At 44.6% G+C, this 25,629-nt stretch overlaps 4 protein-coding genes across 4 annotated transcripts; 2 read left to right on the forward strand and 2 right to left on the reverse strand.

Annotated features, from left to right (window-relative positions):
* The first annotated feature begins 6,597 nt into the window (after window positions 1-6,597).
* rnf224 (ring finger protein 224) lies at window positions 6,598-7,235 on the forward strand. Its single transcript, XM_061075645.1, has 2 exons — window positions 6,598-6,825; window positions 6,900-7,235. Exons 1-2 carry the CDS (start codon window positions 6,598-6,600, stop codon window positions 7,233-7,235), a joined length of 564 nt encoding a protein of 187 aa, XP_060931628.1.
* Window positions 7,236-7,927: 692 nt separating this feature from the next.
* On the reverse strand, window positions 7,928-13,323 carry pisd (phosphatidylserine decarboxylase). Its single transcript, XM_061075643.1, has 8 exons — window positions 13,211-13,323; window positions 11,364-11,508; window positions 9,819-9,953; window positions 9,621-9,722; window positions 9,414-9,537; window positions 9,155-9,298; window positions 8,630-8,790; window positions 7,928-8,414 (listed from the first exon to the last, which is right to left on the reverse strand). Exons 1-8 carry the CDS (start codon window positions 13,267-13,269, stop codon window positions 8,142-8,144), a joined length of 1,143 nt encoding a protein of 380 aa, XP_060931626.1. The 5' UTR covers window positions 13,270-13,323; the 3' UTR covers window positions 7,928-8,141.
* Window positions 13,324-16,663: 3,340 nt separating this feature from the next.
* On the reverse strand, window positions 16,664-22,173 carry wu:fi75a02 (lysine-specific demethylase 9). Its single transcript, XM_061075637.1, has 11 exons — window positions 21,976-22,173; window positions 20,511-20,618; window positions 19,770-20,405; window positions 19,170-19,608; window positions 18,756-19,079; window positions 18,573-18,596; window positions 18,306-18,474; window positions 18,118-18,206; window positions 17,959-18,030; window positions 17,742-17,872; window positions 16,664-17,200 (listed from the first exon to the last, which is right to left on the reverse strand). Exons 2-11 carry the CDS (start codon window positions 20,608-20,610, stop codon window positions 17,037-17,039), a joined length of 2,148 nt encoding a protein of 715 aa, XP_060931620.1. The 5' UTR covers window positions 20,611-20,618; window positions 21,976-22,173; the 3' UTR covers window positions 16,664-17,036.
* Window positions 22,174-22,424: 251 nt separating this feature from the next.
* On the forward strand, window positions 22,425-25,605 carry LOC133006084 (UDP-glucuronosyltransferase 2A2-like). The gene is made up of 6 exons (XM_061075640.1): window positions 22,425-22,717; window positions 22,797-23,286; window positions 23,371-23,651; window positions 24,598-24,685; window positions 24,839-25,058; window positions 25,250-25,605. The coding sequence occupies exons 1-6, from the start codon at window positions 22,478-22,480 to the stop codon at window positions 25,524-25,526; spliced, it is 1,596 nt and encodes a 531-aa protein (XP_060931623.1). The 5' UTR covers window positions 22,425-22,477; the 3' UTR covers window positions 25,527-25,605.
* Window positions 25,606-25,629: the final 24 nt, after the last annotated feature.

Raw genomic sequence — 25,629 nt, forward strand, 5'->3', positions numbered from 1 at the left:
AATTATTAACACCTGAAGTTGTGTCATCATAATAAATATACACATCATATTTTATATATGTTTATCTTTTTATATGGACATGAAAATAATATACAATCATGTTAGTAAACTGAGTGTGGGAGGAGCTTCATATTAGAATGAAACAGAAAAACAGTTTCTGTCCGACCGGTTATACACACACACACAAATACACACCTACACACATTCTCTGTCTTTCTCTCAAACACACACCTTCCTAAACACACACACACAAACACACATTCTCTCTCTCACACACACAAACACACACACATTCATACTGACCAATTAGATTATAATGACTATTTGAACATGTAGATCCTGAAAGAACATAAGATTCAGTGCACATAAAACTTTATTGTATTTCTCTCTGTTGACAGTTTGAAACGATGAGACGCTGAAGATAAAAATATTCGATAAAAGATGATTAAAAATACATGAATCAGAATAAAATAACCAAGAATTGAAAACAGCTACAGAAATATGTGTTGATAAAAGGACCGAGTCAAAAGGACCAATATAATTTAAAGAAATAGAAGATGATAAATGTTTTTTAGATATTTTCCAACAATACAAACACAGAGAGAGAGGGGGGGGGAGAGCGAGGGGGGGGGAGAGAGAGAGAGAGAGAGAGAGACAGAGAGAGAGAGAGAGAGAGATAGCTCCGTAGAGAATGACTGGAGAGTGGTAAAGTGACGCATGGGGGGTCAGATTGGAGCTGAGACTGGTCGAGTTCCATAGACAATGAACAGGAAGGGAGAGAGAGAGAGAGATAAAGATAGAGAGAGAGGGAGAGAGAGAGAGAGAATCATCGTCATGTGGTAGAACAGGTTTGGGCGAGGCGGTCGAGCGAGCCTCACACACACAGTGAAAAGGAGAGAGACACAGATTTGTACTGTTGCTGGAGTTTCCTTCAGTTTGAGACTTGATTTGACTTCAGGAGAAAGAGGAAAAAAACCCGGAGGAGGAGAAGAAGGTTATCAGAGGTTCATTAACAACCAGGGAGTGAAGAAGAAGAAGAAGAAGAAGAAGAAGAAGAAGAAGAAGAAGAAGAAGAAGAAGAAGAAGAAGAAGAAGAAGAAGAAGAAGAAGAAGAAGAAGAAGAAGAAGAAACACCTGTGGCCTCTGAACAGGTGAGTCTGAAACACGGTTGTGAAACTAAGTTGGGCTCTCACATTATTATTATTATTATTGTTAAGATATTTCACATTAACTTCAGCTCTCGACAAAAACACAGAAATATTCTCACGGGAATGAAGTATCACAATGTCTTCAAACAGAGCAGGAGGAAGTACTTCACTGATAGTATAAATACGTCACTAAAACTCGGGACTACAGTAAAACTACAAGTACTCCAGTAAAACTACAGGTACAGGGAGCACATGGATTGTCTATGAGATTTTATATGCAGATAGTTGTTAGTAGAGATCATCGAAAATTAAATCTGGGCTTAAAACACATAGAAAAAGAATCATTGTTTGTGTTTTCTGTGGAGAAATGTTTGACTCGTGTGATAAAAGAAACCAACAGGACATTAAAGCGTGAACAGAGACTGAGTCCGACCCCAAATCTCCTTGTTGTATACCTGAGGCCCCAGAGTTCTGCCTGTGGCCCCCAGAGGCTACTTCACTGTCAGATAATAGCCAATGAGCTACAAGATGGGAAACATGTGACCTATCGTGTTGTTCCTTTTCGTTCCACGGGTCACATGTGGAGAAAGGTCCCGATGCTAGCTGTGTTAACGCTAAGCTCGGAGGCTGGCGGTGTAGATCAGGTCCGCCAGGTCAGGTCAGCTGTGCTAATGCTAGCTCAAAGTTGAAATGCTAACTCTGGCCCAATTCAGGCTAGCCATGCTAATGCTAGCCTCCTCCCCTCCTCTTCTACTTCCATCTTCCTTCCATCGCTCTTAAACTCTCTCTCTTTTTGTGCTTCCTCCACAGAGCTCTCTGATTGGTCAGAATTCGTGTGACACGCCACCATGTCATCAAACATCAACGTTTCCCTCGACAACCCGTACGGTCAGGTGACCATCCCGAGGGCCAAGCTACGCCCCTCTGATGACGCCACGGTGATAGCCAATCCAATGGCTCTGAATAGTAATGAGGGGAACCCGTACGGGTCATCGAGCGCTAACCAACCACCACCATATATGGTGAAGGAAGATGGAGGGGGGGACGAAGAGGAGGAGATGTGGTGCCGCGCCTGCTGCTACCGCTGTAGAAAGAAGAAATGATGTCACAGCAGCAGGATGTGACGTCACAGCAGCAGGATGTGACGTCATGGCACTAGGAGGATTGTCATTGGCTCAGATTAATTTATTCATCAGTTTTTCTCAGAGAAATGAAGGATGGAAGGAAAGGAGACAACTGAGGAGGTGAACGAGGAGGAAGAAACGAAGATTCACCATCTTGATGACGTTGCAACCATTTTGTGTTAGTTCAAGTAAAACTGTATTAATTTCTGTTTGTTTAGTTAAAACACAATAATTTTGAGACAAAGCTTCACGCTACATGTCCTGAAACAGGCTCCACCCCCTGAGGAAGACCATGAGATACAGCTGAAAGCTTCAGAAGAACAAACGACCTGAACCTGAACTCGATGTCTCTGCTGCTTCTGAACTTGTTTCTACTTTATTTAACATTTATACCAAAAAAACAACAAGTTTAGTTATATTTGTCTGTTTAATGATTTTATTAGTTTCTGTTCTGATTTTTGAGAAGTAAAGGAGAGTCATCATTTACACCCCGTGGGAACGGATCAGACCCAAAATGGCTGCTGCTGATGTTACCGGTAATTTATCAATCTTAAGAAAAGATATGAACCTCTTTTTTTGAGAGGTTTGTAATTTTATTGCTCACTTAAAATACTCATATTCATTAAACTTCATTAATACCACTTTAAAATTAATAAATCCTGGTTTAAAATTGATTTATCTCCGTTCCTGTTTGATTTGAGTCTTTACCTCTGATTAAATTTTATTATCACAGGACTTAGACATTAATAATGAAGTTACACATAAATTCCTGTAAACTGGACAAATCAGGTTGATTGTAGATTATTGATAATTTCTTTGTTTATTCAAACATCTGTTTTGTATATAGTTTATATTTTAAGAAGTTTTCTCTGCAGATGAAATGTTTTCATTCAGGAAGTGTTAGAGATTAAAGTGTTTATATTTTTCATATCAATGACTCTGTGGTGTAAATACGAGCAGACAGTAGAATGTGGTGTTTGTGATTAAATAAAAAACCTTGTGAAGAGAATGTTTAGTCTTTTTTTAAACATGTAACAGACCAGAGTTCACATGTATTTCTTTTTTAATTTACATTACAGAGAAAATGTACGGTGTAGTATTCCTGAGTAACCGGATATTTTGTCATTATGGCCACATCACAAATAATCAACCCGTAGAATATTGCTGTTTTTAAAACCTTGTGCTAATTTTATGGCCCAAAGATGAGTTGAAACATGATCATTCGTCTGGGAACTCGATAACTGTCCTAAAGAGCTTCAGGTGTGATGCTCATAAACCCCGCCCACAAAGGTGTTCAAAGTCAGTTGCATCCTGGGTGAGACGAAGGAGCTTTCACAAAAACTGAGAGAGGAAAGTGTTTCATTGCACCTGAAGGGAACTGAAGATTTCCCCAAAATGTAACCATTCCATTGGGAGCATTAGGAGCCTGGCCGTGGGAACCCGACCACTTCATCAAGATCCCAGAGGACAACTAAGACCCCTGTGTCTCTAGACAACACCTACAGCTGACCTGATGAAGACGAGTGCTTCAGTGAACAAACCCTTCATGGCCTCCGCTCTTCACCAAGAGGAACATCCAAGCTGGAGAAGAATGAGCGGGAGGTGTCTGGACTGGAGAGTTTCACGAGACAGTTCCATGGACTGATGAGACGGAACTGGAACTGTGTGGACACATGGACCAGTCGTATGTCTGGTGCTGCAGGAACTCACCATCTTGTCCGTGTAGCTCTTGGATTCCCTGGAACACCAGAGCAGTTAAAGGTGGAATGTGAGGCCGTCATTCAGCTTCACATCTCTATAATGTTTGAGGTGCTGGGGCTGAATATTTCATACTCACACATATTTGAATATTTGCACTACTGCACAAATTGAACTTTCATCTGTAAAGATATATATTTAGATATATATATTTTATTTTATATTTTAAATTTTTGATTGTCTATTTTATTTTTTTTTATTCTATTTTATACTATTTCTATTTTTATTTTATTTTTTTGGGTTGAAATTACTGAGCATTGCTTAAAAGAGAGCCTGTGACCCAAGTATTTATTTGACAGTGACTACTTCATGTTATCTCTGTTCATCTGAGAACGAAACTCTTGAATCTTGAATCTTGAGGTGAATTCAGGTGGGACACTGAGTAAAGAGGGAAACCTCCAGTCGGTTCATTTTCTAACGAGTCAACAGGACTTTTATTTTAAATTAACATGGAAGTTGATACGAGTGGCCCAGATTACAAAGGGACCTGTCCCACATTTACAAGTTCAGCCAGAATTGCCTTTTTTGGGCATTAAAAACAATTAAAAGCCGGGTCATGTCTCCTGAGTACGATCTCTCCATTCCTTCTTCTGGTTCGGCTAGAAAAACATCTGAAGTTTCACAGAGACGTAAAAGATGTTGAACTAAAGTGTAAAACAGATCAAAATAAGTTGTGGAAGTCAAATTTGCAAAAAGTGTACACCTACGCACAAACACACACACACACACACACACATGGTCATACATATAGTCTCTCTCTCTTTCTCTCTCTCTCTCTGTTGCCATGGTGACCCGAGTCTGTCCACACTGAGCTGTAACCTGATAGGTTCACCTGAGAAAAGTTCCACTTTCTATTGGCTGATCAGATTACAGGTGAGATTATTGATTGTTTAAGTTTGTGAACTGATGTCACTTGTACTTGAGTTTCTTGTTACAGACACTTATGGTTCTTTATGTTTTCTGTTGATTTTATGATAAACTGATTCAAAAACTGAGTGTTGGCCGAGTGAGGCTGAATTATTGATGAAGGTGAGTCTCTCTCCATTCAAACAGCGGCAGAGGAACGACCAGAACGAAAGAACAGAGAAGAAAGAAGGAGAAAAAGAACAGCAGAGGTGGAAAAAACATCCAAAAGACAAAGGACAAGAAGATAAGGAATAAAAAAAAAAAAGGGAGGAGAGAAATTCCTGAAAAATAAAGGACAAGTACAGAGGAAATAACGACGAGAAGAAAATCCAACACAAGAAAGAGGACATAAAAGAGAAGATAAGAAACGCTGCAGGAAATGTGACCCAGAAAGAAAGAGAGAAAGAAGAGAAAGAATAAAAAGAGAAATGTGAAGGAAAAACAAGAAGAGAGAAGATCCAGGTGTTAAATTCATCCGACCAATCAGGGAGCAGCAGGTGAGGATCAAGAATATTTATACATTTTTATTTAAATGAAAAAAGTTTGATTTATTTGACTGTTTTCTAAGTTTTAAAATATATTATGAAGTACATATATGTGCTGTACATTACTACATATACGCATGAATACATATAAGTACATATATTAGTATCTGTATTGTGTTGTGACATTTGTCCTTTAGTTGAATTTATAGAATAAACATTTGTATGATTTCAGAAAAATATTAAATATGTGTACTATTAATATGCATAATTATTTAAATACATAAGCACCTTTGCTGTGATGTTTACATTTTCTTTATTTCACCTCTTAAACCTGGTCTCACTGGTTCTAGTCTGGTTCTGATCCAGCTCTGATCTAGTTCAGGTCTGGTTCTGATCTAGTTCAGGTCTGGCTCGGGTTTGGTTCTGATCTAGTTCTGATCTAGTTCTGATCTAGCTCTAATCTAGTTCAGGTCTGGCTCGGGTCTGGTTCTGGTCAGGTACAGTTTTGGCTTTGGTCTGGTTCTGATCTAGTTCAGGTCTGGCTCGGACCTGGTTCTGATCTAGTTCAGGTCTGGCTCGGGTCTGGTTCTGGTCAGGTACAGTTTTGGCTCAGGTCTGGTTCTGGTGCTAGTTCAGGTCTGGCTCGGGTCTGGTTCTGGTCTAGTTCAGGTCTGGCTCGGGTCTGGTTCTGGTCAGGTACAGTTTTGGCTCAGGTCTGGTTCTGGTGCTAGTTCAGGTCTGGCTCGGGTCTGGTTCTGATCTAGTTCAAGTCTGGCTCGGGTCTGGTTCTGATCTAGTTCAGCTTTGGCTCAGGTCTTGTTCCGGTGCTAGTTCAGGTCTGGCTCGGGTCTGGTTCTGATCTAGTTCAGGTCTGGCTCGGGTCTGGTTCAGGTGCTAGTTCAGGTCTGGTTCTGATCTAGTTCAGGTCTGGGTCTGGTTCTGGTCTGGTTCAGGTCTGGCTCGGGTCTGGTTCTGATCTAGTTCAGGTCAGGCTCGGGTCTGGTTCTGATCTAGTTCAGGTCTGGCTCGGGTCTGGTTCTGGTCAGGTACAGTTTTGGCTCAGGTCTGGTTCTGATGTAGTTCAGGTCTGGCTCAGGTCTGGTTCTGGTGCTAGTTCAGGTCCTGTTCACATTAAAGGATTCTAAGCAGGAACTTTCTCGTCCAATCAGAAAGAAGATGTCTGATGACAAGAAGAGAGAAGAGGAAGAGACATGTCCGCCCCTCCCTCCTCCGCCCTCCTCCTCCGCCATGGAGACGATGATGTCACTGGGGAGGCGGGACCTGGTGTGCATCGTGTGTTTCGGTAGTTATGACCTGGCGACGCGGTTGCCCCGACGACTGCACTGCGGCCACGCCTTCTGCCAGGCGTGTCTGAAGAGGCTGGACACAGTCATCAACGAACAGGTGAGCGATGACATCATCAGTTTAGCTTCTAAGCTTTGAACTCGTTCGCTGTGTAAACGCCTTCACGCCTCCAGGTGTGGATCCCGTGTCCTCAGTGTCGACAGAACACGCCGCGGCCCCGGGGGGGGGCGTCGGGTCTGGACCTGGATCTGGCCTCGTTCCTGGGCATCAAGGCCCAGCAGACCTGCACCTCCTCCTGCTCCTCGTCCTCCTGGAGCTCTGGCCTCAGGGAGGGGGGGCCGGCCGGAGCAGGGACCCGGGATGGGAAGCTGTGGCTGGGGAAGGAGGCCACAGATGATGGCTGGTCACATGGAGGTCTGGCAGAGCCGCGGTTCCATCGCTATGGCAACTGTTGCCCACCCCTGTCCTATTGGCAGTGCTGTTGGTTCTGCTGCCCGGGGCGGGGCTAACAGAGGGGTGGGGCTAAGACTGACCAATGAAAATGCTAGTTTAGTAAATTTATTCTTTACTACAAGACCTGTAAAAACTTTATTTAAAAATAAAAAAAAACTGCAACTGAAACACGAGTTCCATTATTTATTCACAATTAGAAACAGCCGTTAAAAAACATTTATATCTTCTATAGTATAACTATTTTTATAAATTTTATTATTTATAATTAAATATTTAACAAAAGAAAAAACAGGAACAGAAGAAAATAATAAGAATAATGAATTCTTCTTTAAAGCAAAACCATCAGTAGGTGAAAAATGTGATCAATAAACCTTCAAACATTCAAACTGTGAATGGACGGACAAAATTTTATTTCATGTTTAACATAAATTTTAACTTTATGAAAAATATAAATTTGTCTTTATGTTAAATTGTGTGTTAAATGTTAAGTTCAGAAAGTTGGACGATGGACGTAAGGAATTCTCAGACCTGCACTGAACTCTAGACAATCGGTGGAGGGGCTGTATGAGAACACAAAGAGAGAGAGAGAGAGAGGGAGAGGGAGAGAGAGAGAGAGAGAGAGAGAGAGAGAGAGAGAGAGAGAGAGAGAGAGAGAGAGAGAGAGAGAGAGAGAGAGAGAGAGAGAGAGAGAGAGAGAGAGAGAGAGAGAGAGAGAGAGAGAGAGAGAGAGAGAGAGAGAGAGAGAGAGAGAGAGAGAGAGAGAGAGAGAGAGAGAGAGAGAGAGAGAGAGAGAGGAGGGGGAGAGAGAGAGAGGGGTTTGGCATCTTCCTATCATGAGGCACAAGGCATTCTGGGAGTTTGAGTCTTGTTACACAAACATATGCTCTTCATGTGTTTTCTTACAAAGAAAAATACCCACAATGCCTAAAAATATCGTCAGGCACCTCCCATGCGTCAGCCAATCAGAAGCTGCCGAGCCCCTCCCCCACTCTGATTCGCTGTCCCGGCTGCAGGTTAAATTTAAAGTCCTTGGGCGCCTCGAACAACAGAACGATGGTGGACCCGAGGTTAAACTCCCCGATAGCCTCCCCCCTCTGCAAGGCCACGCCCCCATCCACAGGGACCACCCCCTCACAAACCGCTGTCAACACACTGTTCACACTGTTGCCATTGGCAACATAACTGTGGTCGTGGAACGAGCCTTTACTGTAGCGGGGGGTGTTGGTCTTCAGCTCCTGAGGACAGAGACAAAAACCATGTGATCAATTATTCTTTTCAAATGACGAAACACAAAACATCATTTAAATCTGGAAAAACATTCAAACATACGACATTATATATTTATAAAAATTATAAACTCCTCCGACATTTGTTTCTTTCACTGCGTTACAGACGAAAAAAAACATTAAATTACATCATGACAAAAAAACGCATAATTTCAAGTTCTCACCTGGTCGAAGTAAACCCGGATGGATCCTACGTTCGTGGCCCCGACCGCCGTTAACGAGAAGAAGCCGTGCTGCCATTGGCCGGTGAGCGCCACTCGCTCGTTAAGACAGAAGAGATCTTTGACCAAACGAGCCACACCAGGGTTAACCGACATTAACGAGCCTAACGAGGAGAGAGAGAGGTGAAAAGCAGATCGACCACAGACAGGTGATCAGGTGATCAGGTGAACAGGTGATCAGGTGATCAGGTGAACAGGTGAACAGGTGATCAGGTGATCATGTGATCAGGTGAACAGGTGATCATGTGATCAGGTGAACAGGTGATCAGGTGAACAGGTGATCAGGTGAACAGGTGATCAGGTGATCAGGTGAACAGGTGAACAGGTGATCATGTGATCATGTGAACAGGTGATCAGGTGAACAGGTGATCATGTGATCAGGTGAACAGGTGATCATGTGATCAGGTGAACAGGTGAACAGGTGAACAGGTGATCAGGTGATCATGTGATCAGGTAACGCCCCCTCACCTGGGAAGTGTCGTCGAAGCTCCACCTTCCAGTCTGTGGGCGAATGGAAACAGTGATAATCACCGGGCGCCAGGTAAACCACGACGTGGAACAGGTCGTTATCAGGTGACGTCAGGAGGCGTTCCCTGAAGGAGAGGGAGGACTCTGAAGAGAGGGGGGGGCAAACCAACATCTAATTAGAGATCTAATTAATAGCTGATTTATTTCTTTACTGATCTGCCAGGTCTCATGATCTGAGGTTGTGTGGGCGGGGTCTTACCTTGGCCTCGCCCCTCCTGTGGACCCAGGAACTTCTCCAGACTGTAGGTGACGCCCTTCACCTGCTCCACCTCCGAGTTCTTCACCTGACCGAAGTGCAGGACCCGCCCGTCTGCTGGAGAGATCTGAGGAACCAGCGACCAATCAAATGACAGAAAAAACATTTGAATTGAGTTATGATTGTGTGTTAGAGGACGAGGAGCGTTACCAGGCAGGAGGAGGCGCAGAGCGGCCTCACAGCAGGTTTCAGACGACGGCGGAAAAACTCCCCCAGATTCCTGTATTGATGTAAATCCTCCACTGCCGCCTCCTGGTGGTCAAACAGAAAACAACATGAAATAAAAAAAGGTCTTAATCTGATGAAGTCTCTGCGTCAGATTAAACTCTTTTTAGACGTCATCATCACCTTCATGTCGACCCCAAACGTCCAGATGTAGAGCGAGTACACGGGTTTACGGAGCCAGTTGGGAAGCTTCACGCCGTTCAGGTGACCCCAGGCCCGAGAGATGAGGCGAGTCGGGAAGGAGCGGTACAGCGCCACCTGCAGGACAAAACAGGAAAATAGAATCAATTATCTGGGCTCAACACAGTATAGAAAAATATTATTTAGAATTTTAAAGACAAATTTTGAAGAAGAAAGTGATGGAAGAAGAAACTAGGGCTGATGGAGAGGGGGGGGGATTGGGAACAGGAACCAGGAGAAACGGCTCTGTGTTGTGCATCGCCAAAAGGATAAAAGCACTTCATCACGCAGCTCAGTACCACACCAACTAATCACTAATCACGCATTACGGTCCACGTCTCAAGTGTAAACCACACTGTGAAAATCTGATGCAAATTGAATTAAAGTCTTACAAAAAGGTTTACCTCTTTTTGGCAGAAGGTGTTGCTGTCACTTACACTTCATACGGATCAAAAACACTCTTGTTTCTCTTCAGATCGTATAAATCTTTCACCTTTTCAGAAGTCTGAGACATCGATGGAATATATAAAACCACCGACACTGTGACATTAAAGTAAGTATTCTTTTATTTGAGGCCAAAAACTGTTTATGTCATGCCAAGATCACACCGTGTGACGTACATTAAAACTTTAATAGCTCTTAATCTCCACGTAATTAAGATTACACTCAATTTAAAGTTAATTGGATGAAAGCTTGAGGAGAAGTTCATACAAATACAACATGTGCAAATGGTAAGAAATGGGCACCTAATTCAAAATGGACAACTTCCTGTTTGGTCTAGCATATCGATCCAAAGAGTTTTTTGTTCGTTATGATAAGAAACATAGCCGTACCGATTAGTGTCGCTTTAGGGGGGACTAGACGAAAACTCACAGTTTCAATATGTCTACATCATCAATGTCTTATGTTGTCAATCAATGTCTCAAATTTCCTGTTGCCACCAGGGGGCGCTGTGATTTTAAGTCATGATTCCTGTGTAGATGGCATCAGGCCAGTCTGGAGTATTTATGTCCGACACTCAACAACCTTGTGTTCTGATGGCGAATCATCAAAACTTGACGCCACGCCACAGTCACACCGTGTGGCGAGTTCATTTGAATCTCCTTTTCCAAGACGCTTTTTTGTGAGTCTGGGCCTGATACACGTGTTGGAAGAGACTCATTGAAAATTTGCAGGGGGCGCTATCGAGCCATTTTTGGACAAATGTTCCCGAGCTGCTGAAATACGTAAATTTACACCAGAGCTGATGCGCCCGAGGAGTTTGTTGAGTTCCCGGTTGCGTTCAGGCCTCAAACAGGAAGTTCCTCACTAAGAGGAAGCATAATCCACACAGTTTCACTAGAGTCCCTGAAAGAGAGGAGACTAAAGGGGGTAGGAAACCAAGGGAGGAGAGGAGGAAATACCTAAAACAGGACATACATATATGGTCGTTAACCTTCCTCCCACTTTCACTTTATCCAATCAAAACCATTCCACTGCTCCTCTTACCCGTCTGGACAGCGGCCGCAGGGCACTGATGGACAAGACATAGCAGAGGAAGGCAATTGGCCGACGGCGCCAAGGGGCGGGTTGACACACGCCGCCACGGAGCACGCTCAGACGATGACGAAGATCCAGGCGAGGGACCTGGAGCCTGATCATGGTGATGAGATTTTACGAGATTTTACAAGATTTGGGAGCATGTGACCATGTGAGTGGGTCAGAGGAGAGACAGATAATAAATAATAAAAAAAGATTCTAAATTCAAAAACAAAAAACAAACTAGCAGTAAAATGTGAAGGTCAGTCACATGACGAGTCAAATAGAAGAGTCCAGGTCTCAGTAATTTAAAAATATATATATTTTTCATGAAAATCTTTTAAGTTTTGTAAACAAAATGTCTTATTTAGCTTTTTTCATAGTTTTTTTATATTCAATAGTCAAAGTTATCAAGATTTTTGTCATGTGACCTTAGTCATATGAATTAATACTGAAATAAAAACAAAGAGAAAAAAAAAGGCTTATATATAAAATATGAAAAATAAATAATTGAAATAAAAAAAATGAAATAAACACAGATGTGTGTTTGTGTATGTGTGTGGGTTTCTCTGTGCGTGTGGAGGAGGAGGATGAGGACTGACAGCACACAACAGATGCTAAGCTACAGCAAAGCTAGCAGGAATTATGCTAACGTGCTAGCAGCTAAAACAAACAAACTAATACAAATGAATTTCCCGCGGGATTAATAAAGTATCCATCTATAAATCTATCTATAAGTTAATCAGTAGTGTTTGATGATGTTAATCAATCAGTCAACAAGCTGTCGTCATTATTACCAATCAATAAGGTGGGGGGGGGGCTACTGGGACAGGATCAACACGAAACAGGCTAAGCTAGGCTAGAGCTAAAATAGCTGATCTGATAAAGTAGGTGTTGCCCTGGATCACACACACACACACACACACACACACACACACACACACGCACACACACACACACACACACTAATCTCCTCATCCCTCCCTCTCTCTCTCTCTCCCTCTCTCTCTCTCTCTCTCTCTCTCTCTCTCTCTCTCGCTGTTTTCAGACACGACCTGCAGGTTACAGGTTTCACAGCTGATCAACACAGCAGCAGATCGTCCTCTTGGTTCAGGTGAGAGGTGGAGCAGCCGGGGGGGGGGCAGACACAGACAGGAAGTGACCTGTTACCTCTGAGGTCATGTGATCATGTTTACATCACCACAAAATCCCTTCATATCTGTCTGGGTCATCTACGTGTGTGAAAGCACTTCGACAGGAGTTGTTTGTTTTCTTTCTGTTTTTTTTCATGTCTGTGTCTGATACGCACTAGCAGCTCATCACCCCCCCCCCCACACACACACACACACACACACTCACACACGCACAATCCAGTGGAGGATCCTCTGCTGCGTACACACTTCTCCTGGATTCATACTTTACACAGGAGCTCACACATGATCCTCCAGAGCAAATACACAACTGCAGAGTTAAGTTCATGTCTGAAAGCAGCTTAAGTTCTCTCTCTCTCTCACTCTCTCTCTTTCTCTGTCGTGTGTCAATGTCTCTCGCCCTCAGACAGTTCATTTAAACTTTTAAATTATTAATATTTAACTTATTTCTTTCAATACACTGTTTTACACTATAAGAGACACACTTTTCTACACATCTAAAACCCCCTCCCCCTACCTCCTCGCCCACCTGAACCGTGCCGTCGCTCTCGTCCTCACCCCCCTTCCTCCTCTTCCTCCTCTTCCTCCTCCGTCTCTGGCACGCCTCACCTGACGCAGCAGGTCGCACTCGTGTCTGCCGGCCGGGCAGCGGGACAAGGAGCTTACCATGAGCGAGAGACCTCCGCCGGAGAGGGAGAGAGAGAGAGAGACGGCCGCAGACACATTCGGACCAGTTGAGACGATTGAATCCAGAAGAAGAAAAGAGCTGATGTGTTCACTGACGCTAGAGAAGAAGTGACACGGGAGGAGGAGGAGGGAGGTATTTATACTGAGGACACTCCCCCTCCTCCCTTCATCCTTCTCATCCTCCTCTTTTCAATATTAACATTTAAAATGATCAAAATATATTGAAATCATTTATTTCAAAATTTTCGTAATTATTATTTTCATTATTGCTTTTATTGAAATTTTATTTATCCGTGAAATATGTTTTAATCTTGAGTGAAATCAGCGAATCACAGCCTCCCTCTGTCCTGCCCAGTTACCGATTGACCAATCTGATCGTGTTTGCAATAAAAGGACCAATCAGGAGGCAGGTTGGACAGTGTGGAGAGGGGGCGGGCCTATTTGAAGTAGTGAAGTACCAATGGAGTGACCGGGTGACCGGTCAGTGTGTCACCATCACTTCACAGTCAACTATCACCCAGTGAGACCACCACAGGGTCCGATCCCAACACCTGAGCTGACAACGGTCGGATGTGAACCTCTGAACCTCCATGTTTGCTTTGCGCACATTCACCACACATGTTATCTGGCACTTGTGCAACGTGGTGCGAACATAACAGTTCAAGTCTAAATCCAGGACATGGTCAAACCTTACACCACAGCCCGTCCACACCGCTCTGCATCGGCCAATCGGCTGCTCCCTCACTGCGAGAGAAACACTCAACAACCCTTTGTTGTTTGTTGTTCTGGCTCCTGAACGTCCACGTCAGCATCAGGACACAAAGTCCCCAGATCTTCCATCGCAGTCTTAAGACACAACTCTCACAACCACAGCTCAGTTAAGAAGACGATGTCTAATAACCATCGTCAACTCTGGTCTTTATATAATAAAAATAAAAATTAAATTAATTAATATTGCACTTCAAACAGTTTGGCTTTTTAAAGCCAAGTAACTAAGACGATTCTTGTTGTTCTGGGTTTGTTCCGTCATGGTTGATGCACTCATTTTAAGTTGCTTTGGATAAACGCTAGGGGTGGGATTTGGTAAAAATGTGACGATTCAATAGAATTGCGATATTTGGGCCACGATTCAATATTATTGCGATTCTTAACATATTGCGATACAGCAAGTTTTGCGATTCGATTCTGCGATATATTGCGATTCATGTCCCCCATATTATTCAAAGGCATTACAAAAAATGAGGAAAATAAGACTGCTCACCTCACTTCAAATGTCACATTTAATTCTGTGAACAACATTGTCTTCTACACATTAACTGAAGTGCAAAAACTAAGAAAGGGTAAAAACTAGGAGACCTCTCACATGAACGCTGAGCTCCCAGCACACAACTTACAATTACTTAAATACAATACAGTAACATAAAGCAGACATAATAGAGTAACATAAACCTGAGAATAATCATATCAATAAGAGTAACCTAGAGCTTCAATCAAATTGAGAAAAATAAAAAAATGTGTACTACTAGAGTCCAGTCCAGTTGGCTGCAAGGTCATGACCCAAAATGTTAAATTCATTTGGGAATATTGGCATTTTTGTTCAGAAAAAGGAGTTGGTCAACATGCTCAGATGTTAAAGTTCCTCTGGAACGTTACTATATCTCCTGCAGTGGAGAACACTAGTGCCTGGAATGCTCAGGTATCTTTTAAACTCTGAAACTCTCCTCGTCATGCTTTGCCAGCCAGGGGCTGTTACATTTATAATTGTATCGATGTAATCGCGTGCGCAAAATATCGCGATACTGTACAGAATCGATTTTTCCCCCCACCACTAATAAACGCGTCATTAAAGAAATGTGATTTAAAGCGAGTCACCTGACCTGCTACCGGGGGTATTTCCCCCAAAGTGATAAAAGCAGGTAAAGAGATAGGGATGGGAGGGGAGGAGGATAAAGATGGAGAGATGATGAAAGAAAAGGAGGTGAAGAGGGATCTTTCCTACCTGTGTGGGTGTGGCCAAAGGGGCTGGAGCCCCATCCTCCTGTTGGCCCCTCCTTATGTAGGTCTGGTAACCAAGGTAACCACCACCTGTCGCCAACAGGAGGGGAATCGGCCGGGGCCGAGGGAGGAGGCGCCGACCTGAAGAGAGACAGATGATTGGTCCACGTGATATCACCTGGTCTCATGACCAATCATCACCTGACACACGACAGCACAACTTCATATCTGATGTTGTCGGGTCAGAGCGTGAATCTCCTGCTGTGATGCTGGTGTGTGAAAGACAAACATGAAGGTGCAGAGCCTCACCTGTGCTGAGGGGGCGCTGTTGGCTGCAGCTCAAAGCGAAAACTCTGCAAAGGACAGAGAGGAAGTTTGATCATTAAAACAGTATCATATATATATTGTGAATATTCATTTTTATATGAAGCTGATCTGTATAAAATAATTATTATTAATCATCAGAATCATTTTTATGCAAAACAAAAGCTGAGTTCCTGAATAACAACACAGTTATTATATTTAAACCGCAGCTTCATTTGAAACCTTAATTTCATCAGAGCCGAATCTTACGTTACCCTCACCCACGCACGTCACGCATGTGTGATGTCACTGTTCACGCAACGTTTGGATGTTATGAATGATTAAAAATTAAATGAATAGAAACTCAGAACAGAGTCCGGTCGGTGTCTCCTGACGTGCGCGTCACGACCACAACAACCGCGTTACTCTGTCACGTGAAGGTCACACGCCACCGCAACGTGATGACGTCACTTCTCATTTCAGTAAAGAAATCAAATAAACGCAATAACCTGAGCAATGTTCCACCGCGCGCAGTCCGCAGGGGCGCCGCCATGTTGTTTGCGGAAGTGACGTCAACACGTCGAGACGTCGTTCAGCAGAAGAGCGTCTCCAAGTTAAAAAAACGTTTCTATATATTTAGAATCCATTTATTAGGAGAAATATCTCCATTATCTTGTTTTTTGGTTTATAAAGAAATTTATAAATTCTCTCTGTGACTTCAAACACCTGAACTCGTTAAAACTCTTTTTTTGTAAAAAATTATTTTCTGTAAAAATAGAAAAATAAAAATAAAGATGGAAACAGAGAAAAGATTCTAAATGAAAACAAAAATCCGTCAAAAATAATCAGTGTTTTATTCATTTAAATCATATTTAACTTATCCGAGGATCAAATGCGTGTGTATATAAATATATGTGTGAGTGTATATATTATATTTATGATAAACTGAGCTGCTCAGCCAATCAGAGGAGTCGTTTTTCGGACAGTGACAGCTCCTCCTTCTTGTTTTTCTCCTGGTGTCAAATCCACGTGTTCAGACTTTTAAACCAATCAGGAGCTCGGAGTTAATCATTTTATTTATTTCCATTAATTTCCATCTCAGTTACTTTGAAGAAAAGAAAAACATGATAACAATTAAGTGATCAGAAAAAACTTTATTTGTTCCAAAAATAGAAACACTTTCAGCAGAAATATATATTACACTTTAAAAATATTTAGCGTGCGACAGCGTCTGTTTTGTTTCTGTTATGAGGCGGAACTGTTACCTGCAGGGGGTGTGGCCTCTGAACAGGTATCTTAACGCCAACCACAATAAAAAATATTAAATATTCACATTAAAACAGTCTACACTGTAAAAAAAATTAAACATCAAGTACACAGCAAAGAAAAAACCCTGTAACATGAGACCGCCTTCCTGATGACATCACCAGGGTAACACGTCAGTTAGCAGGTATGCTAGCAGCTGTTTGTTTGGCCAAAGTCAGCGGACCGGAAGTGATGTCACAGTTCACTCATCCAGGCCCTGTTGTGTCAGAAAGTCTTCGAGCGCGCTCAGTCGCTCCACCAGCATCACATCAAGGTCCATGTCATCCTCACCGCAGCCATCGCCATTGCAGTGTCGCCGAGCAGCTGCACGCTTCCTGGGAAACGTGCCACCTGGAAACCACGCCCCTAAAAGAAGGACATTTGTAAAAACCTTTTCTGTTCTTTGAAACTCTCCCACAGGGTGAACCATAGACATATATAAAGACTAGATGTCTCGTTCAACGGAGCCGGACGTCACCACATGGCGGCCATCTTGCTAGGGAGCAGCTCGCTCACCCATAACATTGTGTTGGTAGTGGTAAATAACCATAACTTGCTGAATTTTCAACCGATTTTGAAACGGTCTAGTTTGTTATAAACGTCAGAGATGTAGTTATGACACTGCATAAATTATTTTTTTTTTTTTTTAAATAACAGAGTTATTCATAAGTATGCAGTGTCATATCTACATCTCTGACGCTTATAACTAACCAAACCGTTTCAAAATCGGTTGAAAATTCAGCAAGTTGTGGTTATTTACCACTACCAACACAATGTTATGGGTGAGCGAGCTGCTCCCTAGCAAGATGGCCGCCATGTAGTGACGTCCGGCTCCGTTGGCCGGCAACGCAGACGAGACATCTAGCCTTTATATATGTCTATGGGGTGAACTGCTCTCCCAGCATACCTTGGGGTCTCTTCCTCTTCCTGGGCTGAGTGAAGTCAGGGAAGAGAAGCAGCCTGCGTCTCCTCTGCTGGCCAATCAGGAGCAGCCCTCCATCCTTCTCTCGTGGCTCTTCAAAAATCGTCTCCAGACTCCTGTGGGTGGACAGCAAGGCATTCTGGGAGGTGTAGATTGTGCATCACATTGACAGTTTATTGTGGTGGGGATTTGTGGTTTTTACCTGTTGGTGGTGGGGGATTTGTAGTTCTTGTTGGTGTAAATCTCTTCCAGACTGAACTCCTTTTTCTTTAACCTGAAACATGAATATTTATTATAAATTTAAATGTATTCCTTTTATACAGTATTGTCTTTGGCCTGCGTCCCTTCCTCCTCTCTTGACCTTTTGACTTTTGGCAGTCCCATCGGTGTGAGCAGCGTTTCCCGTGGCGTCGTCCGGCGGATTCGAATCTCAGAGACACGTTTACAGCGCTGAGCAGAAAAACATAACATAGCGAATATTGAAGAAAACAAAAAAAATCCAAACCAAAGCTTTATTATACAAAACAGAGGTTATTGAATAAACTGCACCTCTCCCTTTGAGTTGAGGAACTCAGAGCTTGCTGCTGATTGGCTGCCAGTAAAAGGAGCAGACAGTCCATTGGCTGAGCAGGGGGGGAGGGGCAGGGGCCGCCGCCAGGGAAGGTGGGGGCTCCGGGTGCTTCGCTGCTTGTGCTGTCGCCGCGTGGAAAACGTCAGACTGTAACACAGAAATAATTTATTCAGAAACGTTTGAACTTTATCTCGTTGTCATGACAACAGCAATAAAGCACTGTAGTGTCTATGTATTAAAATTACCTTGGCGATGGTGTTCGCATATAACTGTGAAAAGAAAAAGATGATTGAATTAAAAAAGCAATGAATCAGCGGTTTATTGATAATAAATCAATAACTATATAGAATCATATACATTAAGAACAGAACTCAAGTTTAAAACATTTAAGCATAAAAAAGTTCCTGATGAATATTTATTTAACAAACCAGTGATCGCTGCTCACACTGGGCGGAGCCGACCAGTCCTTCAGGGGCCGGGGGGGATTCCCACATGTCCCGCCCCTCACCGAGTCCATTATCGTCTCTACGGTGACCACTGAAAACCGTAAGATGGAGGCGGGGTTAAATGAAGACGAGGAAGAGCGCAGCCACAGGCCAAAGGCACTGAGATCGGAAGTGAGGCGAGGGGTGGAGTCAGAGAACCACCATTGGCTGGGTGAGACAGCGAAGGCTTCTGATTGGCTGCATGTCTCAAGACTCTGAGCTGATTGGAGAAGGTGGACGTCATTCTGGGATGATGAGCTGAGGACGCTGGAAAATTCAAAATATGATTCAAATAAATTATATTTAAATATTCAACACATTAAATAAATTAATAATCTCTCTCTCTCTCTCTCTCACCCGTGTAGCAGCAGTGGTCTGAAACCATTTTGTCTCACAACACTGACGGTCTTCTCTGATTGGCTAGTTCCTCCGCCTCTGTGTTTCTTGTGGTTGAAGTTGTGCAGGGTGATTGGCCCCTCCTCTTTCTCTGCTCCTCCTCCTCCTCCTCTGAACGAGACCGCCATCTGTCCAACAAACCTCCCAGCATCCTCTTCTTCTTCTTCTTCTTCTACAACATCTTTGTTCTTCCTCTTTCTCCTCCTCACCTCATCCCCATGGCCCCTGCTCTCCGCCCTCCTCTGCTCTGATTGGTCAAAACCGGACAGAGCAGGAGACGTGAACGACTCCTCACTCTCTGACTTCACTGACGATGATAAAGAGGAGGAAACAGGAGGAAGGACGGCAGATATACAGGAGTAGGAGCAAGAGAAGGAGGCGGCGGAAGAGGCAGCGGGAGCTAAGGATGAAACAGGATGTAGACAAGTTTAGTTGTTTGTGTTTTCAAACAGATTCATATTAAAAATGACAAAATCATTAATGTGATTGAACTGATCGAGACCAATTAGAAAAATGCATTCATTAATTGATTTATTCTTGATTGAACCACGACACACTCACCTTGACACCAGGCTCCTCCTTCTCCTCCCGTCATACTCTTCTTCTTCTTCTGCCTGTTCCTCCTGCTCCTCCTCTCCAGAGTGTCCAGACGACGACCCAGAGACGCCAGAGCTCCGCGTAAGAGACGCCGCACCTCCAACCGGTGAGCTGACAGGAGGCGCGGAAGAAGGGAGGAGCAGGAGCAACAAGTGGGATGAGGAGGGGGAGGAGGAGGAGGAGGAGGAGGAATTAATGGAGGTAAGTGCATATTGGACGAAGAGACAGGAGAACAAAGGGAAGAAGGAAGTGGGGATACGAGACAAGAGGAGTGATGATGAACATGAGGAGGATGAGGAGCAGAAGAAAAAGATGGTGGATGATGGAGGGAATGGGGAGACAACAAGTGGGGAGGTGAAGGATGAGACACAGAAGGAGGAGCAGGAGGGCTGGAGGTAGAAATAGAGGAGGAAGAAGATGAAGGAGGAGGAAGAGTGGATGAAGAAAGATGAGAATGAGGGACCGGAGGAGAAGAAGTGAGGAACATGGGATTAGGAGGAGAGAGGGGACGAAGACGAGTGAAAGGTGAAGGAGAGGAAAGAAGGGTGTGAGGAGGAGATGAAGAGCGAGCAGAGGGAGGAGGTGAAGAGGAGAAAACACCTGCAGGAACAGACACAACTGTCAGTGCATCTCCTGACCAATCAGAACAGAGCTGGCTCCTTTAATTGATAACTACTTCATCAATGTTAACATATAAACACCGACCTGTTGGTTCCACCAATGAGAGAACCGGAGGCGGGGTCACAGCGGACAGGCCCCGCCCTCTGTTGTCGCTCTCTGTCTGTGATAGAGGATGAGAGAGCATGGTGGAGACTGGAGGAGAAAGAGAGGGAGAGGGAGAGAGAGAGAGAGAGGAGAGACGGACAGAAAGAGAGAGAGAGAGAGGCAGACAGAGAGAGGAAGAGGGACAGAGAGACAGACAGAGAGAGGGACAGACAGAGAGAGAGAGGGACAGACAGACAGAGAGAGAGGGAAAGAGAGAGAGAGAGAGACACACAGACAGGAGAGAGAGAGACACACAGACAGGAAGGGAGAGAGAGACAGACAGAGAGAGAAAGAGGGAAAGAGAGACACAGACAGAGAGAGGGAGAGAGAGACAGAGAGAGGGAGAGAGAGGAGAGATGGACAGAAAGAGAGACAGAGAGAGACAGACAAAGAGAGGAAGAGGGACGGAGAGACAGACAGAGAGGGAGGGAAAGAGAGAGAGAATGAAGGAAACAGAGAGAGGAAGAGGGACGGAGAGACAGACAGACAGACAGAGAGAGAGGGAAAGAGAGAGAGATAGACACACAGACAGGGAGAGAGAGAGAGACACACAGAGACAGGGAGGGAGAGACAGACAGACAGAGAGAGGAAGAGGGAAAGGGAGAGAGACACACACAGACAGGGAGGGACAGAGGAAGAGGGAAAGAGAGACACAGACAGCGAGAGGGAGAGAGAGACAGAGAGAGGGAGAGAGGGAGAGAGACAGACAGACAGAGAGAGGAAGAGGGAAAGAGAGAGAGAGAGAGAGACAGACAGAGAGAGGAAGAGGGAAAGATAAAGAGAGAGAGACAGACAGAGAGAGGAAGAGGGAAAGAGACACAGACAGAGAGAGGGAAAGAGAGAGACAGACAGACAGACAGAGAGAGGAAGAGGGAAAGAGAGAGAGAGAGAGACAGACAGAGAGAGGAAGAGGGAAAGATAAAGAGAGAGAGACAGACAGACAGAGAGAGGAAGAGGGGAAGAGACACAGACAGAGAGAGGGAAAGAGAGAGAAAGAGAGAGACAGAGAGGGAGAGGGAGAGAGAGAGATTTTTCTCAGTTATTCTCACACAAACATAAACACACACACGTTGAACTTTTCACAATAAAAGCATTTAAAGGGCTGAGCCTAATCTCGCTCCCTCTCGCGTCATTTCACAGGTTTTGGTTAAATCACAACAACATGAACTGGTGATTCTGGCGTGTTCGTGACGTCACTGGGGATTCGGTGTGAACGGGGAAACGTCATCGGGGGGGAAAACGTGTTGAAGAACAAGAAGAAGCCAGAAGAAGGAGGGGGGGGGGGGGGGGTCGGGATGTGATGGGAATAAAGGAAAGAGTCGAGCTAGCTGCGGGCTAACTGCCGCTAGCATGCTGCACTGTGCGTGAAGCCGTTCAACCGGGACTTTCTGACGGTGCTTGTTACCTGTCGTCAGCCCGGAGGGTCCGTGAGGCTCCGTTAAATCCTCCCGTCGGTCATTTTAAAAAACGTTCACCGACAGTCGGGGGCCAGGTCCGGCCGAAGCTTCAGCACCGATGCTCGGCGCCCGTCACAGCGTCAGACCGGTGTCAAGCTAACGGAAGTGCTCTTCTTCTTCGTTGGTGTCTATTGGTGTTTGGAGAACTGCGAATTGAATCTCTACCGCCACCAGCTGGCTTGGATCAGAATCACGACCGCTCCTCTCCTCGTCCTGTACTCCCTCTGAAGTCTGTCTGTCTGTCTGTGTGTGTGTCTGTCTGTTTGTTTGTGTGTCTGTGTGTGTGTCTGTCTGTCTGCCTTTCATGTCATGTGACTAATAGTGAGTTTCCCCCGACCAATCAGAGAGCAGCTTTTATCAGTAACTGACCTTTGATCACGTTGCACTTTCACCTGAAGCCACAGAAAGTCAAAGACAAGCATCAAACCGGATGTTTTTGGTCTTTCACTCATGATGCAGCTTCTCCTGGTCCCGGCCGTCCTGGTGCTGCTCCACCAGCTCGCTCCGGCTGATGGAGGCCATGTGCTGGTGTTTCCAGGGGAGTATAGTCACTGGTTGAACATGCGGAACATCTTGGACGAGCTGGTGAAGCGGAACCACTCCGTCACCGTGTTAGTTTCTGAAGCATCTCCGTCCGTGGACTACAACAACAGCCGCTATGCCGCCAAGTTCAACTTCCTGGTTTACAAGGTGATGTCAGGTTCAGACATGTAGGAGGAAATGGTTTTTCAAAACTTTAAAGACATAACCGGTGCTTCTTGTTTTCCAGGTTCCTTTTACCAAATCTGAGCTCCATGGCCTCACTGAAGAGTTAATCAACTTCTCCATGTTCGAGTGGCATCGTTCTTCGATGCTGAAAAAGATTTTGTGGAGTCATGATTGGACGTCACGTTCCATCGACATCATGATGAGTCAGTGTGACTCCATGTTTAAGGATCAGCAGCTGATGGCGACTCTGCGGGACTCTAAGTTCGACGCCGTCCTTCTCGACCCGGTGACATTTTGCGGTGACCTGGTGGCCGACCTTCTTGACCTTCCTCTCATCATCTCGCTGCGTTTGTCGTTCGGGGGGGTGATGGAGCGTCACTGCGGCCATGCGCCGGCTCCTCCCTCATTCGTCCCTGCCGCTCCGCTGCCCTACAGTGACCACATGACGTTTGTGGAGCGACTGATCAACACAGTGACGTATGTGTCTCTGTCTGTAATGACCGAGATGTTCTGGAGGCTAAGGGTGGATAAGTACTACACAGAGGTCAAAGGTCAGTGGTAGGTCAAAGGTCAGCTCACCTGTCTCTTCAAACTAAAAGCCCAACAAAGGTGTTTCCAATGTATTGTGTTGACAGGAAGTCCCACCAGCTACTGTGGGACTCTGGGAAAAGCCGACTTGTGGTTCATCAGGACTTTCTGGGACATCGAGACGCCAAAGCCGATCCCGCCCAACTTCAAATATGTGGGCGGTCTGCACTGCAAACCGGCCAATCAGCTGCCAGCAGACATGGAGGAGTTTGTTCAGAGTTCGGGTGATGCTGGCGTGGTGGTGGTTTCCTTTGGCTCCATGGTAACCAACTTCACGACAGAAACCGCTGATGTCATCGCTGTTGCCCTCGGACAGATCCCGCAAAAAGTAAGAGGCTCCGCCCACTCAGACACACTGACTTGAGCTGCTTTCAGACGTGCACTGACCTCCGGAGATCCTCAGCAGTTTCTCTGGAGGAGGCAGGTTGTGAAAGCAAGGAGGCTCCGGACGTTCTGCAGATGTTCTCATCCTGGCCTCTCAGTATAAAGTCCACAGGAAGCAGCAGAGGTCGCTGTGAGAACCCAGAAGGGATCTCGCTGGATTCTACTCTTACTGATTGGGGGGGTTGATGACGTTTATAACATGCTACACATGCAAACATGAAAAAAACTTTAAGAAATCAAATATAATGGGATGAAAAAGGGGCGGCACACACGTAGTGGACACCGAGAAAGACTTCAAGAGAGTTGGTGGTGATGACCTCATGTCAATGTGATGTAAACATGATCACATGATCTCCATAGAGGAAGCAATACTTCCTGCCTCTGTCTGTTGCTCCACCCCTAAATATTAAATTAGTCTTACTAAAATTAAAATCAAAAACGTGTAATTAGGGCCCGAGCACAGACATCAAAGGTGTCTGGTGAGACCCTATTGAAATTGTAAGGATTATTATTTCTTTCTTATTATTATTATTATTATTATTATTATTCAGGCAAATGAATTGGCTTTTTGAGGGCTTTAACATGCTCAACTTCTTACCAAAATTTGCAGAAAGTTAGAAAGTGGTGAAAATTTACTCAAAATGGCTCAACGGTGCCCCCCGAGACAGCCCGAGACCCCCGGAAGGTGTTCCCATTGACCTATCTTCACAAATATATACAGGTCAATATATACGTCGATATACAGGTGTATCATGACCATACAAACAAAAAAGTCTCTTGGTGCAATTGGAAAAACACAACAGGAAGCCTGCTATTTTGCATTTAGTGGCCATTTTGGCCATATTCCACATTTTTTCTTTGATACACTTGTACTTTTCTTGTTTTTTCAGGTGATTTGGAAATACAAAGGAAGTAAACCAAAAACTTTGATGTCAAATACGAGACTTTACGACTGGATTCCTCAGAACGACCTGCTGGGTAACACACACACACACACACACACCAATACACACTCACACACACACAGTTGTTTATTGATCAGCTGATTCATCTCATCCATCAGGGATTATTGATATTTTGGTGATATAATGCTGAAGAATCTTTTAACAATAAAAGCCCGGTTCCTGGCAGGTCACCCAAGGACCAGGGCGTTTGTGACTCATGGTGGCACCAACGGTCTGTATGAGGCCGTGTATCACGCCGTGCCAATGGTCGGAATCCCGCTGTTCGCAGATCAGCCAGATAACATCGCCCGCCTCACTCGCCGCGGCGCCGCTGTCGTCCTCGACTTCAACAGAATGACGTCCGACATGCTGAGGCAGGCGCTGCATGATGTCATCAACCAGCCAGGGTGAGGGTGACGTCACAAACAGCTGGAAGTTACTTTTTATTTCCTGTTCCATACCTTTCTGCTCATTCTTTTTCCCTTTCACATTAAAAGCCCCAGACTTCCTGCCGAGTCACATACTCCGTTTGAATACATTTTTGGATTTCCTGTCGTTAACAATAAAACACCTCGATTTTTTCCCCCATGATGCTTAGGTACAAGTCCAGCATTCAGCATCTGTCGGAGGTACATCGTGACCAGCCGGTGGCGCCACTGAGCACAGCCGCATTCTGGGTGGAGTTTGTGATGCGACACGGTGGAGCGCCACACCTGCGGCTCGCATCAAATGACCTGAACTGGTTCCAGTACCACAGCCTGGACGTCGCAGCTGCCCTGCTGGTTGTCTTGATGATCACCAGCGCCCTCTGCTGGACGGGAATCCGCTGTTTCCTGCTACGCTGCAGACGAGGCCGACGAGAAAAAACCGACTAAAGATTTAACTTCCTCGTCGGTTTTTATCTTGATTTGTTTAAATTTTATGTGTAAAATAAATGTGATTTTATAAAACACACATCTGGTGTTACGTGGTTTTTAT

This window comes from Limanda limanda, chromosome 1, assembly GCF_963576545.1.
Source record: "Limanda limanda chromosome 1, fLimLim1.1, whole genome shotgun sequence".
Taxonomy (NCBI): domain Eukaryota; kingdom Metazoa; phylum Chordata; class Actinopteri; order Pleuronectiformes; family Pleuronectidae; genus Limanda; species Limanda limanda.

Excerpts from the sequence above, each read along its gene's own strand:
- rnf224 (XM_061075645.1), top strand. The coding sequence starts at position 6,598 with ATGTCTGATGACAAGAAGAGAGAAGAGGAAGAGACATGTCCGCCCCTC. Across the intron at positions 6,826-6,899 it reads ACACAGTCATCAACGAACAG|GTGTGGATCCCGTGTCCTCA; the intron begins GTGAGCGATGAC and ends TCACGCCTCCAG.
- pisd (XM_061075643.1), bottom strand. The coding sequence starts at position 13,269 with ATGTGTCTGCGGCCGTCTCTCTCTCTCTCTCCCTCTCCGGCGGAGGTC. Across the intron at positions 11,509-13,210 it reads GCGGAGGTCTCTCGCTCATG|GCTCCAGGTCCCTCGCCTGG; the intron begins GTAAGCTCCTTG and ends CACCATGATCAG. Across the intron at positions 9,538-9,620 it reads TCTGCGCCTCCTCCTGCCTG|ATCTCTCCAGCAGACGGGCG; the intron begins GTAACGCTCCTC and ends CTGGTTCCTCAG.
- wu:fi75a02 (XM_061075637.1), bottom strand. The coding sequence starts at position 20,610 with ATGCTCTCTCATCCTCTATCACAGACAGAGAGCGACAACAGAGGGCGG. Across the intron at positions 18,031-18,117 it reads GGACTGCCAAAAGTCAAAAG|GTTAAAGAAAAAGGAGTTCA; the intron begins GTCAAGAGAGGA and ends TTCATGTTTCAG. Across the intron at positions 17,201-17,741 it reads GAAGAGGAAGAGACCCCAAG|GGGCGTGGTTTCCAGGTGGC; the intron begins GTATGCTGGGAG and ends TCCTTCTTTTAG.
- LOC133006084 (XM_061075640.1), top strand. The coding sequence starts at position 22,478 with ATGATGCAGCTTCTCCTGGTCCCGGCCGTCCTGGTGCTGCTCCACCAG. Across the intron at positions 24,686-24,838 it reads TCCTCAGAACGACCTGCTGG|GTCACCCAAGGACCAGGGCG; the intron begins GTAACACACACA and ends GGTTCCTGGCAG. Across the intron at positions 25,059-25,249 it reads GATGTCATCAACCAGCCAGG|GTACAAGTCCAGCATTCAGC; the intron begins GTGAGGGTGACG and ends CATGATGCTTAG.